This window comes from Ornithorhynchus anatinus, chromosome X1 (genome assembly GCF_004115215.2).
Source record: "Ornithorhynchus anatinus isolate Pmale09 chromosome X1, mOrnAna1.pri.v4, whole genome shotgun sequence".
Lineage (NCBI taxonomy): Eukaryota > Metazoa > Chordata > Mammalia > Monotremata > Ornithorhynchidae > Ornithorhynchus > Ornithorhynchus anatinus.
The window spans coordinates 74,747,795-74,765,214 of NC_041749.1; the positions used below are offsets into that span (position 1 = coordinate 74,747,795).

Sequence of the window (17,420 nt, forward strand, 5' to 3'; positions counted from 1 at the left end):
CAAACAAAAACTCCTCACTCTAGGCTTCAAGGCTCTCCATCACCTCGCCCCTTCCTACCTCTCCTCCCTTCTCTCTTTCTACCGCCCACCCCGCACGCTCCACTCCTCTGCCGCCCACCTCCTCACCGTCCCTCGGTGTCGCCTATCCCGCCGTCGACCCCTGGGTCACGTCCTCCCGCGGTCCTGGAACGCCCTCCCTCCTCACCTCCACCAAACTGATTCTCTTTCCCTCTTCAAAACCTTACTTAAAAATCACCTCCTCCAAGAGGCGTTCCCAGACTGAGCTCCTCTTCCCCCCTACTCCCTCTGCCATCCCCCCTTTACCTCTCCGCAGCTAAAGCCTCATTTTCCCCTTTTCCCTCTGCTCCTCCACCTCTCCCTTCCCATCCCCACAGCACTGTACTTGTCCGCTCGACTGTATATATTTTCGTTACCCTATTTATTTTGTTAATGAATTGTACATCGCCTTGATTCTATTTAGTTGCCATTGTTTTTACGAGATGTTCTTCCCTCGACGCTGTTTAGTGCCATTGTTCTTGTCTGTCCGTCTCCCCCGATTAGACTGTAAGCCCGTCAAACGGCAGGGACTATCTCTATCTGTTGCCGACTTGTTCATCCCAAGCGCTTAGTACAGTGCTCTGCACATAGTAAGTGCTCAATAAATACTATTGAATGAATGAATGAATGAATAAATGAGGGAGAAGGAGAGGGCGTGAGGAATTTCAAGAGGGAATTAAAGGTCTGGAAGAGCTGGTGAGGACAATAAGGCATGGGCATTGATCAAGAAGGAGTAGTGCTGCTGAGCAGAAGAGAGGACAGAGCTATAACAGGTAAGGATGAATCTGAAGTGGATGAAGTCCACCTGGTGCCTGAATTTCTACTTAGAACTCTTTAAGGAATGAGAACATAAGCTATGATGTTCTATTCTGGAGGTGATCTGGGGCTGCAGGTTAGTGATGCCTGTCTTGCTCCCTCTGTTCTTTCCCTTCCTAGCCCCACAGCACTCATGTACTTACCTGTAATTTATTTATTTGTATTGATGTCTGTCTCCCCTCCTCTAGACTGTAAGCTCACTGTGGGCAAGGAATGTGTCTGCTCATTGTTGTATTGTACTCTCCAAAGCGCATAGTATAGTGCTCTGCACACCGTAAGCTCTCAATTAATACAACTGAATGAATGGTGTGAGATCAAAAGCGGGACAGGAAAGCAAGGGAGTTGAGTTTAAAGAAAAGGATGGAGTTGGTGTGGAATTGTGCATGAGAGGGGAAATTGAGTAGGGAGTTCAAAGGAGACTTGATGGACTGGGACAAGCGCTAAGTGGAGGGGGTTTAGAGGTCAGAAGTCTCTAAGTGGGGAGATGACAATCATGCAGGGAGGTGCATGTTGGAAAGAAGGCATGTTAGGAGTTATAGTCGGAGAGTATAATTTGAGAGTTGGTGAGGTTAGAAATGGTGCAGTGACTAGTATTGATGAGAAATAGTGGGTCCAAATTGGTGAGTGGATGAAGTGGGGTAAAGCAGGAGGTCTGCCGAATTGAGTAGTGAGACAAAGGAAGCAGCTGGGGAGACACTGGGAAACAGTCAAGTTATCCAAGCATCTTCACAAACCTGAAGGGATTCAATAATCTTTCCTAAAGTACAAATCATGGCAGTGTGGAACTAACAGTTACTAATTATTTCCACAATCACACAGGGGAAAAATTCTCATCTGGAGCTACCCACCCAATAGATCTCCTTGGAATAGTTGAGTACTTTGTGGTGGGCTAATTGGAGTTGAAGATTGGGGGAGAGGGAGAAGGGGAGAGTTAGGAGAGAATGGAGTTGGGAATGCAAGATCAGGTACATAGGAATGTAAGAGGTGATGGTGTTCACCTAGAGCTATGTGACTTGCATGTGTTTTGTGATCCTAAACTGAACTTAACATCCTTCAAAATAGGAGAGAAAGAGAGAATGCAAGAGCTGGTACATAGACTGTAAGATCAGGTACATGGGAATATAAGAGATGATGGTATCAAACTAGACTAGAGTGATTTGTAGGTGCTTAGTGATCCCCCTAAACTGACCTTAATAGCCTTCAAAATAAGAGAAATTCAAAACTCACTATAAGACTCCTTGGGGACTTAAGAAGCCAACTAGTAAACCCTTTGCTTCCAGACAGGACTCCACCCACACTGTATGAAGCAGAAAGATCATTCTGCTATTTTTTAAGACCACAGGGGGAGATTACAGAGCCTTCCTTACAAATTAGTTGCAGCATTTAACAAGTCAGTGAGGAAGTTCATTTGAATTTTCAGATTGCTGTAATGACTATCAATAGCCTTACACTATATCTGGGTCACTCTGAAAGGAATTGCATTTGATGGAGGGTGACAAGATTTTGAAAATCTTAGGCATAGCTCAACAGGTATAAATGGGATGAATTTTCTACTTATTTCACATTAGTATTGTTTCTCTCTCTTAATAGGGGTAAAAATAGCAACCCTTGTAAAAGGTATTTTTTTCCCTCCCCATATACATGAGAGCATCCTTCAACTCTTCTTCAATTCCCAACAAGAAATAATAATAATAAAAAAAAAACAGACTAAGACACTTTCCAAGCAAGCATTTTCCCTGAGACATTTCAAGCATTCAATGATGTCAGAGAAAATGACCTCTGGAATCTTGGTAAAAAATATTTTTATGTTATTTTCCTTTCATAGAATAAGAAGGCAGACATCAAAGTCCAGGAAAGAGTGAACCATCCATTAATATTTGACATTTCAGGAGCTCCAGGGGAATACAAGCAATTGTGATTAAAATGTGAAGAACAAAACAATAAATGTGGATAAACCCAGGTTATTGAATGGTGAGCATGCATCTGAGAGCAGGTGATGGTCATCCAAAATGTTTTTAAGTTAAAAAAGTAAGTAGAGCTTTCTTTATTTTCAGACTCAGATTTGAGTTTTAGAAATCTCTAACTTGTACTTATAGGGCAGATTTTCTGATTGGAATCCAATTTTATGGATAGAGATGCCTTATACCCAATTTTCTATGATTTGAGAAAATACAAAAAAGGAGAAACAGTTGAGATGACCAAAAAAGATCCTTTGCATGTCCTGTGAAATTCTGTGAAAACCAAATGTGAATGAGTAAAAAATATTTGGTCTTTAGTAGTGGATTTGGTTTCTAATAATCTTCACTATATATATATGCATATATATACACACACATATATATACACACATATACATATATACTTGCCTCAATAATTTTCTAAAAATAAAATGAACATGAAAATCCATTAGGAAACACAAAGGGAATATCAACAAAGGATGAGAAGACTGCACAACAGATTGAAAACAGGAATCAATGGAACAGATTGGGTTGATATGACAGTTTGAGAGTATTGATATTAAATAATCTATTGAAGAATAATGGTTTCCAGGGTCAGGACTAAGTGAATCGTGGCAATTCCCTCCAGGGAAAACAGTTTCTGAGTAATGCACCAAATGGGAAGTTCTAGTTCTGGGGAAATTCTTTCCCTCCCCTTGCCCCCACCCAACCTAACCAAACTAACAAAACTCATGATTGAATGAAGTACTCAACCTCCAAAGAATTACCTGTCAGAAGGGGTAGAGGAAAGCAATGGAGAAGGATGAAAATCTAACTGAATTAGAACCTGAATGCCCTGTAAAATCAAAACTGACCAGCATAGAGTTAAAGATAAAAAGGGTAGTGATTTTCTAAACTGAGAATGGGAAGGGCCTTGTATCGTTTTATCATTGCATTAAGAGACCCACCTTAATTGGGTTTATCTAGCCCTGTTCAGTAGTACACACATCCCTGTTCCTGGCTGAACTCCCTCCCCTGCCTACCATATCTAAAACAAGGCATCCCTCACTGCCCTTAGGCTGCTGTTGTGCTTTGCCAACCAAAGCTCTGTTTCAGGTTACTGCTAGACCACAGAGTAAATTACCCTAGATCGAAAGAACTCTGTAGAAAAACTACAAAAGGAAAGTGGAAAACACTAAATTCTGATCTTGAAAACTTAACTCAAGCTCAAAGAAAACAACTGCATTTGAAGAATATTCCTCCTCACAAAAACCTGCTTCAAAGCAGAAAACACTTACCTTTAGAAAAGGCAGATGAGGGGAGAACAAGCTATCCCAGACTTTCTACTCTCGCCACAAGCACTAATGAAAGCAATAGGATGAACTAAAAAATCATAAAAATATGGGCCAAGAAGAAGATACCAAGCAGTACTTCACAGAGGAAGTGAAGCAAGAAGAGCAAGAAAAGAAAGACCAGTGATTACAAACTCTGAAATGATGCAGTTTATCGAGGTAAAGCCCCCTAGCTTTACACCCTGCAAAGTTTGCAGGTGGATGCAATTAGCCGAAAAACTGTAATTGCATTCAGTGCTGAAACCATAGCAACAGTGGTGCCCATGAATACGGCCATCACAAGAAACACTGTCAGAACAATGTTAAAGTTAGAGGTCAGTAGGGTGATTTTCATCACAATTGAAATATTTTTTTCCCATTTTCATTAGGCGAATGTGCATTTTATACAAGACAAATGAGATACCCTAAGAAGTCTGCAGAAGTAGTGATCACAAAAACCCAAGGCTGGCAGGGCTGATTTGAGGGGGAAGTTGCAGCAAGAGTTCACCCAGGGCCACCCACTTTTAGGTGCTGCTCTCTAGGGAAAAATCCAATGCAATATCTCTAAAGGTTAGGGATACCTGGTTCGGCAATGGGGAGAAGAGGAGAGGTGGGGGGGCAGTTTAAGGAGAAGAATTCCTGTACAAACAAGGTGTTCTGCTCCTTAAAGCTCATTCTCCTGCCAATCCCCATTTGAAGCAGTGTTGGTTCAAACCCAGAAGCAGGGCTGTGAGTCCGAGTGGTCCACCCAGGGGTGCCAAATGTCGAGTGTCAGCCCTGCGTGTGGCCAGCTCAAAGACAGAGAGGTCAGAATGTTCATGCCACCTTCCTCCCAACCAATGATATCCTCAATGGGGTCTACTTGCTAAAATGTGAGCACAGAGCAAAGTGGGCCCATCAGGCTGGTTTCTAAACATGCATTGGTCAACGTCCCAACATGTTTGACTCAAAACAGCACAAATGGATAAGGAATTTAGTAATCAAATGTGAAAAGCACCACACCTTGGGACCACTGAGAATAGGCCTCCTTTGCCTCTCTCAGTTGACCCCAGTCAGGCTGCATGATGGCTAAGGGGAATTGGGATATTTTATTTTTCCCCCCATCATCACCACCACTGCATTTTCTCTGTTACTTCAGAATTGTTCAAAGGAGTACAAAACGTAGACACAAAGAGACTGTTAAGAGCTCTTCCTTCCCATGTCTTATCTCCACCAGCTTTAGAAGCCTGAGTTCCATAACAATCTTGCAGCACCAACTACAAGCCACTAAAATGGGAAAGTTTAAACCCAGTGCTACCAGCTTGGCTCAAAGATAAACAGCTTATAAAAATGTTGGTATTTAAGTGCTTATTATGTGCAGAGCACTGTTCTAAGCGCTGGGGTAGATACAGGGTAATCAGATTGCCCCACATGAGGCTCACAGTCTTAATCCCCAATTTACAGATGAGGTATCTGAGGCACAGAGAAGTTAAGTGACTTGCCCACAGTAACACAGCTGACAAGTGACAGATCTGGAATTCGAACCCATGACTTCTGACTCCCAAGCCTGGGCTCTTTCCACTGAGCCATGCTGCTTCCCATAATCCTAAGCACTCAAAGCACTTGCATGTATTAGCATGTATATCTGTCACCAACTCTATGTAAAGTACATACCCCCATTTACAGAAGGGAAAACAGAGATCCAGGGAGGTTAAGTAATTTGAGGTTTTGAGGTCACACAGCTCATCAGTGATGGAGTTGACCTAAATGGAGGAGTAAATGCTCTCTTTTGAACTAGTGCTAAAGTGCACTGTTATTACTTAAGTAGTAAATAATACAGAATTAAGTCCTGATGTGGAATTGCAAGTGTTCAATAAATACCCTTGATTGGTTGATAAATTCTTTTTAGTTTGCAGGAAAATTGGCTTAGTGGCATAATTTCTAAAATACAGAGGAATTCATGGGGCAAAGTCTCAAACCCATTTGTAGCTGGATGATAGTAATTCTTTTTTAGTTCACAAAGTTTGCTACTTACATTAACTTCTGTTATAGCAATATCAACGACGCTACCAACAACAATTAAGGCATCAAAAGTGTTCCATGCATCAGTGAAATAGTGCTGTTAGGGCAAGCATTCAGAAGAAACAGAAAAGATAAAGCACAACAGGGAAAAAAGAAGAAAAGGACAGCATTATAAACAGAGAAACACTCTAGCCTTACAAAAAGCTGCAATATCCCACTTTCCTTTTAAGAGAAAAGGTGAAAAATATGCTCTAAAAAGAAATGTTACATTGATGCTATGCTGACATCTTTTTGGAGATAGAAAAACGAGACATCCAGAGATATGTCATTTCACCTTTCCTATCAGTGCCCTTTGGTTAAGACTGAAAAATGTCAATTCTGCAAAAACCTGGGGTGGACAAAACATATTTGGAATTAGAAGATAGGTGGTTAGAAAATTAAAATTTGATACAAACATGAAGGAAAAATAATCTTCGCCATGGCCTAGGTTCTCGTTTTTAGAATAGCCAGTTCTGTTTTGTCTTGGTAATAAATTCCCACTTTGAATTTAAAATTGATATCTGTGACTTGTCCAGAGATTTCAGAGGAGAGTGCGAAGGGGTGGGGAATGATGGCTGGGCAGTGATAGAGGGGATAGAGAGAGCAAGGAAGCAGATGTCAATGAGGCAAAATGGAGGAATGTATACTCACATCAGCTTCACTGAGAGCGACGTCTACAATGCTGCCAATAACGATGAGGGAGTCAAACGTATTCCAGGCATCACTAAAATATCCCTGAACAGAGCAGGCAGGGTGCAAATATTTATGATCACATATGAAATGTCACATGAACTACATTTGGAAATCTTATTTTGGCAAACTTCTGTTTATTTGGGTATAAACAGAATTTATTTCAACCAAACTGATGGTCTAATGGAAAAATCAGAACAAAATGAACAATACTGTCTGCAGGAAAAAAAGAATATGAAAGTGTGCACATGTATATGGAAGAATCATATGCTCAAAACAAACAGGGGAAGCATGCACTCTGTGAGAACATTGATAGAAATTCTCAGCAACACTGAAGTCCCTAATGAGCTAATCTATGGATGTGTTACAGAGAAAGAACCTCAAATGGAAGTTCTCTTCATTGTCCTTGTTTCCTCTGTTGTACTTCACTTTCTTTTCCACTCTTTCATTGCTATTCTCTAGGCACCTATAGGAACCTCAAAAGTAGAAAGATGCTACAGGCTTGCCTGCTACCAAAGCAAAGCAGATGTTCAGACTTTGGCTCCCTGGAAGGGAGAAAGCTAGGTCACCAGTGGATTCATTGGAGATCTGAACAAAAGTGGAAAAGCCTCTAACAATGCTCGGAGATACTAGGTATAATCAATATCCCAAACTGTTGGGATCTTTGAAGGGGAGGCTTCTCTAGAAGGTCAATGATAACATGGATTTCAGTCAGTTAAATCTGAAGTCAAACCAAAAATGAGAAAAGTCAAGTTAGATCTTACTTTTCAAAAGAACAATTCCAAATGAGAACTTATAGTTCTGGGGAGTCTATGAGATTGGAAAGAAAACCAGTGATACAATTCAGTTAAGCTGTGATCAGATCAGCTACAGTGGAAGCAAAGTCAGATGTCCTAATTTCCCTCATGCAACAATGGAAAATATGGAGTATTAAGCTATAGTAATTGGGTCTTTTTCTGGTTCCTTTGAAAAACAATTCAGATGCATTCGTAGAAATCATTATGGATTCTTTTGTTTTGTTTCCACAACTACCAGTCCTCACCTCACAAAGTATGCTCTGGTATTTTATTTCTCCATTCTTCCTTCAACACTACTTTTATTACTTTCTCTCTACTTCAGTCCACTCCCCAACTATATTTTTCAATCACTGTGTAGACCTAGGAGGCACAGAAGCATCCTCGGCCACATAGGTTCACTATGTGAAAATATCAAAAATCAGACTTGATGATCTCTTTAAGAAGGTTATCCCTCCTGCCCTGAAATATTCTCCAATAATCACATAACCATTGGCTAGTTTGTTATTGATTAAAGAATGCTGTAACACTGTTGTGAGGTTGGGAAGTGTGAGAGTTGAACATTTTACACAGAATGTAAAAAAAGATACTCAGGGAGCGTGCTAGCCTCTGCACATTGAAGAGACAAACTGTCAATCATTATGCCCTTCTTTGTTCTGTCCTTTGCAGCAGAAAGGAAAATGGTTTTATTGGGGGAGGGGGACTGTGTGAAGAGAAAAGTGGTGGGGAAGGGAGTGGTCTCTCAAGGAGAAAATCTGACTCTCCATCTGACTAGCATAATGTTTAACTTGATCATCTCTGGATATCATTTCATTTTGATATCTAATTCATGCTTAGTCAATTAGTTATTTGTTAAATTGAAAAGCAACCTAACTAAAATGAACACACTAGCTCAGAACTTTCTGAGTAAGAAGGTTGTTTAGAAGATGACCCAGACTTCTTCCTGAAATGAGCAAAGGCCAATTCATTTAGGACCCCTACCTAATATTATCATTTCAAGCTGTGCAATGCATCTAGGATCCAATTTGGAAAAGGCCCAGGACACTCCTCCAATGCATTCATAAATGTTTAAGACCAAGTCACAGAGGTGATTAATCACTGCTTCAGGCCTTCCTCTATTGAGATCATTGCTGAAAGGCTGAGGTGAAGAAAAAAAGATGTTGTCCCAGCAGGATGTTTACTTGGCTCCTCCATAAATAACCACCACCCACAAGCAGAAAACTCAACTGTATCAATGGATCAGCCCAGCCTAGGATCCAAATTAAGGGAAACCTGGCACATACCCTTTCACGATCTGTCCTTCTATACAGGGATTCTAAGGAAAATACAAGTGCACCAAACAATGCCATGATTTAAAGGCCTGACCAGTGTACCTGGACCAGAGGTAGATATTTAAGCAATTCCCCTGCCTGGCCATGGCAATTAGTATTGGCCTGGGTGGTCAGAATGGTGAACCTAATGAAAACTCAGGGGAAAGAAAATGTTATATCCTCTACCTCTCCTTTCTATACCCTTAGGGTTTAGTATTCACAGGAAACTATCCTTGTGGATAAACACCTTGTGTGTTGATGCGGGCAGATGGTGGTGATCACTTAATCTCATGAAAAAGGCAACCACTGTAGGTAGGTGGAAATGGAGTTGTAGACTCTCTGGACATAGGTTGATAACCTTCTCCAGCATGAGCAAATGTGAGCACTTGCACACTGGAATCTAATTAAGCTCCCAGTACACATGCTCCAGAATCTGAACCTAGAACTCTTGATTCTCTGCAGCCTTATTGGACACAATTTTCATGGTACAGGGCCCATTCTGCATGGGGAATAAAGCTTTCCCAAAAGGTTGAGGATGGACAAAAGAAGGGTTTCCGCAAGTCTGGAGCTGCCTTAGTTCTCCCATTGCTCAGTTGGAAACACTATTATTGCACAAAGTTGCTAGAGAGTGGTTCTATCTAGTTTTCTCATTCCGTTACAAAAGAATACTAAATAGACGAGGTACAGGAGAAACATACACACCCCAGAGAAGGCAGATTGGCTACCCACTTTGAAATTGGTTTCAATATTCCCCAGGATGAACTTCAGGGAAGGTATACTCATATATTCTGATTCTATTCTGGCATTAGCAATAACTTTCAATTTGGTGCACTCTATCCTCCAATATTATGAATCAGAACTGCCTGGAAACAAGGATCAATCATTATTATGTTCAGCAAATTGGCTTATTTTCTATTAGGAAAAAAAATAGGATGTGGTATCAAGAGAAATGAGCTCACCTTAGAGCTATTCTGCCCAAGCTGGACAGTGTGTAAATACTGCTTCAAGGGTGTTTTGCACTGCACCAAAGTTGATGCCAAGGCATTTCTTTTTGCAAAAGTATTAGAACTTCGTTCATTAAGCTAAGTAGATGCCTGGCTTTGCACTTTATAGCTGGGGGAGATATATAAAATGGCCATCATCTCTGACCACAGTTCTGATTTAGGAAACATCAGGTCATGAGAAATGGATGAAAATAATCTGCAATGCTTAATTATTGCCCAGGAAGACTTCTGAGTCCAGAAATGTCTTCAGTAAGTGTTCAATAAATATGACTGAATTGAATCCAAGCTAGAGACCAAGAAGAAGCGGAAGATACCTATGTTCAAAAAGGTTACAGGACTGGGAAAGTTCTGAGTCCAGGACCAGGTGAGGACAAGATCTAACAATAAATGATTGCTATAAGGAATCCTATCCACAAAGTTAAGCAGAAACTTCATTAAGAATGCTTAAATTCAGATTCCTCAAACTTCCATGTCAATCATGAATCATTGAGAAAGCACCCACATTTCTACTACAGAAAGCCACAGACAGCCTTTATAGTCTTAAGACAAAATGATTTTTAAGCAGAATAAGGAAGGTGAATCTGTTGTTTTCTCTTAACCATAACCACCACTCTGTCTGTGGCAAATGTGACAGTTAGCAGGCGTCACCACAACCAGACACACAGTCGTAATACCCAGCCTCACCCTCCATTTTTGGCCTATGCTTTTCTTTCTCCAGCCTCTACACGAGACTGCTTTCTGAGGGTATGTGGGGAATACAGGGGAATGGAGGATGGAGGAAAAGGTGCTTTGCTGATAGGGTTGGGACAACAGGGCAAAGATGAGGACCCTTTGCTTCTCATCACATTTCTTGCTCAGCTGATTTCCCGATTGATTTGAGTAACTGACAATACAATCAGAATACTTTCTATATATGTCTAGTTTAGGCCTCTGTCAACCTTTGCTTATCTTCCCTGTGTTGAATGGCAATGAAATCCACCTCAAAAGTTGTGTTCATTCAAAATAAATTGGATACTTTCCTTGAAGTGTGTTAGCTTAGAAGGCACTACCACTGAACCTGGTAGAACTGGAAGGAAAAACTGAACCAGGGCAGCTACAGGGGTAAGGGGTTTCCCTACCCTTATCAAAGAAGGATCCTAGAGCCAATGAAAAGCTACCTATGCTCCAGAAAGTCACCTCCCAAGAGGAGAACCAAAGGGCAAAGAAATCCTAGTTCTGAAGATCAGTCTGACTCAGCTTCAGAAATCTGATAGAGTCACACCATAGGCCTTTGAAAAGTGCGGCAGCCTGATGTACTTTAGCCATCCAGTTCACACAGTCAGGCCAATCTATCACCATCTTCTTCTTGAAGAAAGGTTCACCTGAGCTTGGGGTCAAAGGGATTGAAATCCCTCCCTTCTCTCCACCTCTCCCTGCCACAAGATTTTCAAGAAGCACTACTAAACCTGGTTCCCTTGGACTTTCCTCACCCCTTGCCCTGAAATGAGAGCTATTTTATAATTTAATACTGAAATGGGGTCACAGGAATCTTCATTTCTCACCACAACAATTTGGTATGTTTTATTCTCATCAGATAATTTTGCTGAATAAAAACTGCAAGTCTGCACAATCACTGGGGGATTCCCCCACTGGAAAAGCCAGGTCTCAAATTTGCTGATTGTAGAAGTGTAATTCATTTCCCCTCATTATCACTGATTAGTTCTCACACAATTTAGCTCCGGTGTAAAATATCAGCAATGTACTTGGACAAATGATTGTGTGCTACAGTTAGACCAGTGGGTTTCCTGTGGTTGCAGCCATAACATACAGATGTTCTTAGCAATGAGTTGACTTTCTGCCATTTCACTAGCCAACTATGAACAACTAAAAGCAGTGTTACTGAAGATAGGCAAGACATGACAATGGGTTCCTACTAAAAGTTCTCAGCCCATTTTGAGATTATCTTTCTGTAGTACTTCATACTTACTTTGCCAACCTTTTCCACCAGTATGGGCGAGTATTGTTCAAAGTAATGTAAAACAAGAGCAAATCAAAAACTAAAAAGAAATTAAGGTGAGTTTGCAAAAAGGAAGGAATATATGTATATATACATATATGGACAAGTCACAGAAAGTAAATCCAATCATGCATATAGCACTAAATTTGAAAAGACTGCAATCGCCTGGATTAATTAACTTACAAATGTTCTTTCTTTTTTGTCGACAAAAATCTGATATAAGATTGCATGAAATTAATTCAAGTTGAAAAGAGTTATAAGTTTCAATTAGGACGTCAGTTAACTTTGGAGGATGTGAAATCATTTATAATTCACATAACAATTGTGTCAGATTCTCATTCATTAACATTCACAGTAAAAAAAATGGGTTACTGAATGTGCAATTTTCTAACAGTGGCTATGGGATTGAGGCTAATTTGCAAAGTAATCATCTGTAAGGCGAGAGTATCTTAGATGCCATTCGCTCTACCCTTCTAAACAACCCCAGGCCTAACAAGAGTTTAGGATGAAGAACACACCTCGGGCACTCTTGGTGTGTTACAATATGGCCATTCAAAAGCACTGTATTGGATCTGTTATCTCCCCCAAATTTATTACACTCCAAGCAGTCCAACAAACTACAATCCCAAATGTAATTTGTTTCATTCATTGGATAGCAACTTTTCCAATTAAGACTACCATCAGACTTTTAAATAGCTCACAATAGTTTGACTTCACATAATATCAGCTATCAGAACCAAAGGAGACACCAACATTGCAAAATACCCACAGTGAGATTAAAAAACACTCTTCAGCAATTTGAAAGAGATACCAATGCTTCATTTCTTTCACTGGATTATAAATGAAACTGAGTTTCATCATTTATTCCATTGCTCAAATAATAAAGCCAACTACATTAAAACTTTATGCCATTCTTTTTGGTTCAGAAAAAGTTTATAAACATTAATCTCTCAAGGTTACAAAGACATTTTCCTCCCTCCCTCTTTCTTAGAATCATTACGTTTTATCTCCTGCATATGTAAGCATGCTATAATCAGATCTTATGTTCTAGGGAGATGGCATAGAGTCAAAAACAATTTACCATATTTCAGTAAGAGAAAACCACAGGAAATTGATGCTATTCTCATTTGATCTAGGGATAACCTAAAGGCATTGTGTTCAAAGACTCACCTTAGGTTTGAATGCAATAACTTTTAAAACCATCTCAACAGTAAACACTCCAGTAAAGACCATATTCAGAATGTCCATTGCGTCGTTAAAAATCTTTGATTGTTCATAGTGCTGTGAATGAAAATATAAACACAGATTTTAGAAGTAATTCCAGTGGGATTAGATCATCTGACCGAAAAAGTCAAAGGCAGCACACCACAGAAAAAAGGAGTTTTTCCTCCAGGGCTCTAGCCCCCTGCTTTGCCCAAAACAGAATCGTCTGGGGTAGCATCTATGCTAGTACCCTAAAAATGCAATAATGGGGAGAAAGACACAAAATCCTGGTGGTATCTAAACTTGGTTCATTTGCCTGAAATTTTGGTGACCCCAAGACTGTATGCTAATTGAGACTGGGGGAGTGCAACTATGGTCCTGGTAACATGGATAGAGAAGCAGCGTGACTCGGTGGAAAGAGCATGGGCTTGGGAGTCAGAGGTCATGGGGTCTAATCCCAGCTCCACCGCTTGTCAGCTATGTGACTTTGGGCAAGTCACTTAACTTCTCTGTGCCTCAGTGACCTCATCTGTAAAATGGGGATGAAGGCTGTGAGCCTCACGTGGGACAATCTGATCACCTTGTATCCCCCCCAGGGCTTAGAACAGTGCTTTGCACATAGTAAGCGCTTAACAAATACCATAATAATAATAATGTTGGTATTTGTTAAGCGCTTACTATGTGCCGAGCACTGTTCTAAGCGCTGGGGTAGACATAGGAGAATCAGGTTGTCCCACGTGGGGCTCACAGTCTTAATCCCCATTTTACAGATGAGGGAACTGAGGCACAGAGAAGTTAAGTGACTTGCCCACAGTCACACAGCCGACAAGTGGCAGAGCTGGGATTCGAACTCATGAGCCCTGACTCCAAAGCCCGTGCTCTTTCCACTGAGCCACGCTGCTTCTCCAATCATCATGAATCATCATGATGGATTAAAGTCAAAATGTAGATTTTTAAAAATTGAATAGGAAGAATTTTTTTCCATGGGAGACGAGTGGGAGGGGTTGTGTTCTACAGAGAATGTTTGCATTAAGATGACATTTATTAAGTGCTTATTATGTGTCAAGCACTGTTATAAGCACTGGGATAAATACAAGTTAATCAGGTAGGACACAGCCACATGGGGCTCACAGTCCAAGTCGGAGGGAGAACTGGTACTCAATAGCCATTTTACAGATGAGGAAAGTGAGGCACAGAGCAGTTGAGTGACTTGCCCTAGGTCACACAGCAAGGAATTGGAAGAACCAGGATTAGAACCCAGTTCCTCTGCCTCCCAGGCCCATGATCTTTTCACTAGGCCACACTGCTTCTCAATAATGGTTTAAAAATTAACCAGGTTCTATGTTACGGAAATACTACTTAAGCCTTGTATAATTTAGTACATGGCATATATTTAATGAAATTAATACCATCAGTAACTAATTTATGTTGCACCTTTCTCTCATAGTTAATAAATGCCACTTCAGTTATGTAATAATAATAATAACCAGAACCATAATAATAGAGGTATTTACTAAGTGCTTCCTTAGTGCCAAGCATTATACTAAACACTGGGGTAGACACAATGATAATCAGGTCAGACACAGTCCCTGTCCCTCATGGTGCTCACAGTTTAAGTAGGAGGGAGAACAGCTTTTTAATCCCCATTTTACAGATGAGGAAACAGGTACAGAGATGTTAAGTGAGTTGTCCCAAGATCACACAGCAGGCAAGTGTAGGAGGTGGGATTAGAATCCAGGTCCTCTGACTCCCAGGCCTGTGCTCTTTCCGCTAGGCAACACTGCTTCTCACTCTAATCTGTCTCTGGCAGTGGCAATAGTATGCCTGGAAGAAGTCTGCGATGGTTACCCTCCTTGACATCCATCCCGATGTTTAGGTGTGTAACATCTAATATCCTTAATGTTTCCTCCTCTAAATCCTTATTTTCCTTCTAGTATCCCACACAGGACTGCTCATCCAAGAATTTTTCCAAAGCCCTCTTGCACCTGCTTCTATTTTTGACCTGCACAGCTTCCTAGGGTAATGTATTTCATCTACTTATTACTTGCTGTGGAAAGAAGAATCTCTAGTCATTTTGTTTGCTTTGAATGTAACAACACCTCTGTGAAGTGAGTAGGGATGACACACACATAAAATCGACCAGTAAGTGGAGTAGGCAGGGAGGGGCGTGCGTGTGTGTGTGTTGTACTAGGGGAGGGGTGGAGTGGAACTTTATGGGGAGAACCAGAGACAAATTGGGCCTGGTTGGTAGGCTCAGAGATTGTGGGAGCCTAATTTTATAAAAGGAAGAGCCACTAAAGAGCTGAGGTTACCAAAATAGTGGTCAACAGAAACATTTAAGAACCACTGATCTGGTGACAAAAAATGATGATAAAAATAGTTTGGATGTTCTTTGAAAACATTACCTACAGTCATTTTTACAGCTTCAGGTCTTTCATTTCAAAATTTATTTTAACATCTGTCTTCTCTTCTAGACTTTAAGCTCCTTGAGGGCAGGGGACATGTCTACCAACTTGGTTATACCGTCCTCTCCCAAGCGGTTTGTACAGTACTCTGCAGACTGTAAGCACTCAATACCATTGATTTAAAATGAAATACCCACTGGATTGATTGAACAAACATGGTCTCAATCCCCTCATATACATGACAGTATCAAATGGCTTAACACACTGTTGGTATTGTTGTTCATTATAGCCAGAGCACCCTCACTGGTCTAGGCACTGTGCAGTATATTCACCGTTCAGTTCCTGCTCCATCAGAGCCTATAATTCTAAACAGCTGAGTCTTCTGTTCCTACCTGCATGGCCAAGCAAAGGGTGTTGAGCATGATGAGGACAAACATCATGTATTCAAATGGAGACGAGTTCACCACATACCAGAACTTATATTGGTAAGGGTTTTTGGGAATATATCTCCGCAGAGGCCGGGCCTTCAAGGCATATTCAACACACTGGCGCTGTAAGAAAGGAAGGGAGGAGGACAGAGCAGTTAACAGAGGTTCCATTTAGAGCCTCGAGAGACTGTGAACATCTCCAAGCCTGAAACAGATTCCTCATCTTCCCACCCAAATGCTTCTTCCTCCACTCTGCCATCTACTTTCCCATCACTGTAGACCACACCACCATCCTCCCACTCTCACAAATCCATAACTCTGGCATTATCTTCAACTCATCTCTCTCATTCAACCCACATATACAATCTCACCAAGTGATGACAGTTCTAACTTCATAACATTGATAAAATACACCCTGTCCTCTCCATCCAAATTGCTACTATGCTGATTCCAAGCACTTATCATAACCCACCTTGACTACTGCATCAGAGTCCTTGCTGACCTCCCTGTCTCCTGTCTCTCCCCCCTCCAGTCCATACTTCACCCCGCTGCCCGGATCATTTTTCTTAAGAAGCATTCAGTCAATGTCTCCCCTCTCATCAAAAGCTTCCAGTGGTTGCCCATCCACCTTCACCTTAAACAGAAAATCCTTACCATAGGCTATAAAGCATTCAATCACCAAGACCCCATCTATCTTACCTCTCTGATTCCTACTATAACCCATCCCACTCACTTCACCCCTCTAATGCCAACCTATTCACTGTACTTCGATCTTGTCTGTCTTGCCGCCAACCCTTTGTCCACCTTCTCCCTCTGCCTAGATCTCCTTCTTCCTTCATATATGACAGCCCACCACTCTCCACATCTTCAAAACCTTATAAAAAGCATGACTCCAAAGGGCCTTCCCCAACAAAGACTTCTTTTCCTCTACTCCTTTTCCCTTCTGTGCCACCTATGTACTTGCGCTTAACAAATGCCATCATTATTACTTGGATCTGCACCCTTTAAGCATTTGATATTCACCTGACCCTCAGCCCCACAGCACTTATGTACCTATCCATAATTTATTTTAATGGCAGCCTACCCCTGTAGACCGTAAGCTCCTCGTGGGCAAGGAACAGGTCTACAAACTCTGTTGTATTGTACTCTCAGTCAGTCAATCCTATTTATTGAGCATGTACTGTGTGAAAAAAGTGCAATATAACAATAAACAGACACATTCCCTGCCCACAATGAGTTCACAGTTTAGAACTGTGAACTGTGACTTTCATGCTTTAGGACTTGAGCACTTTCCCCAGTGCTTAGTTCAGTGCTCTGCTCACAATAAGTGTTCAATAAATACCACTGATTGATTTGGAAGGAGCATGGCCTAGTGGAAAGAGCAAAGGCCAGGGAGTCAGAGGATCTGG

At 41.1% G+C, this 17,420-nt stretch overlaps 1 protein-coding gene across 1 annotated transcript in view; it reads right to left on the minus strand.

Moving 5' to 3' along the window:
- Positions 1-17,420, minus strand: part of CACNA1D (calcium voltage-gated channel subunit alpha1 D) — a 428,992-nt gene that overhangs the window by 50,217 nt on the left and 361,355 nt on the right. The window contains exons 29-32 of the mRNA XM_039910398.1: positions 15,976-16,134; positions 13,146-13,256; positions 6,833-6,916; positions 6,156-6,239 (exon numbers count right to left, since the gene is read on the minus strand). Of these exons, the coding sequence (XP_039766332.1) occupies positions 6,156-6,239; positions 6,833-6,916; positions 13,146-13,256; positions 15,976-16,134 (438 nt within the window). The remainder of the gene's footprint in view (positions 1-6,155; positions 6,240-6,832; positions 6,917-13,145; positions 13,257-15,975; positions 16,135-17,420) is intronic.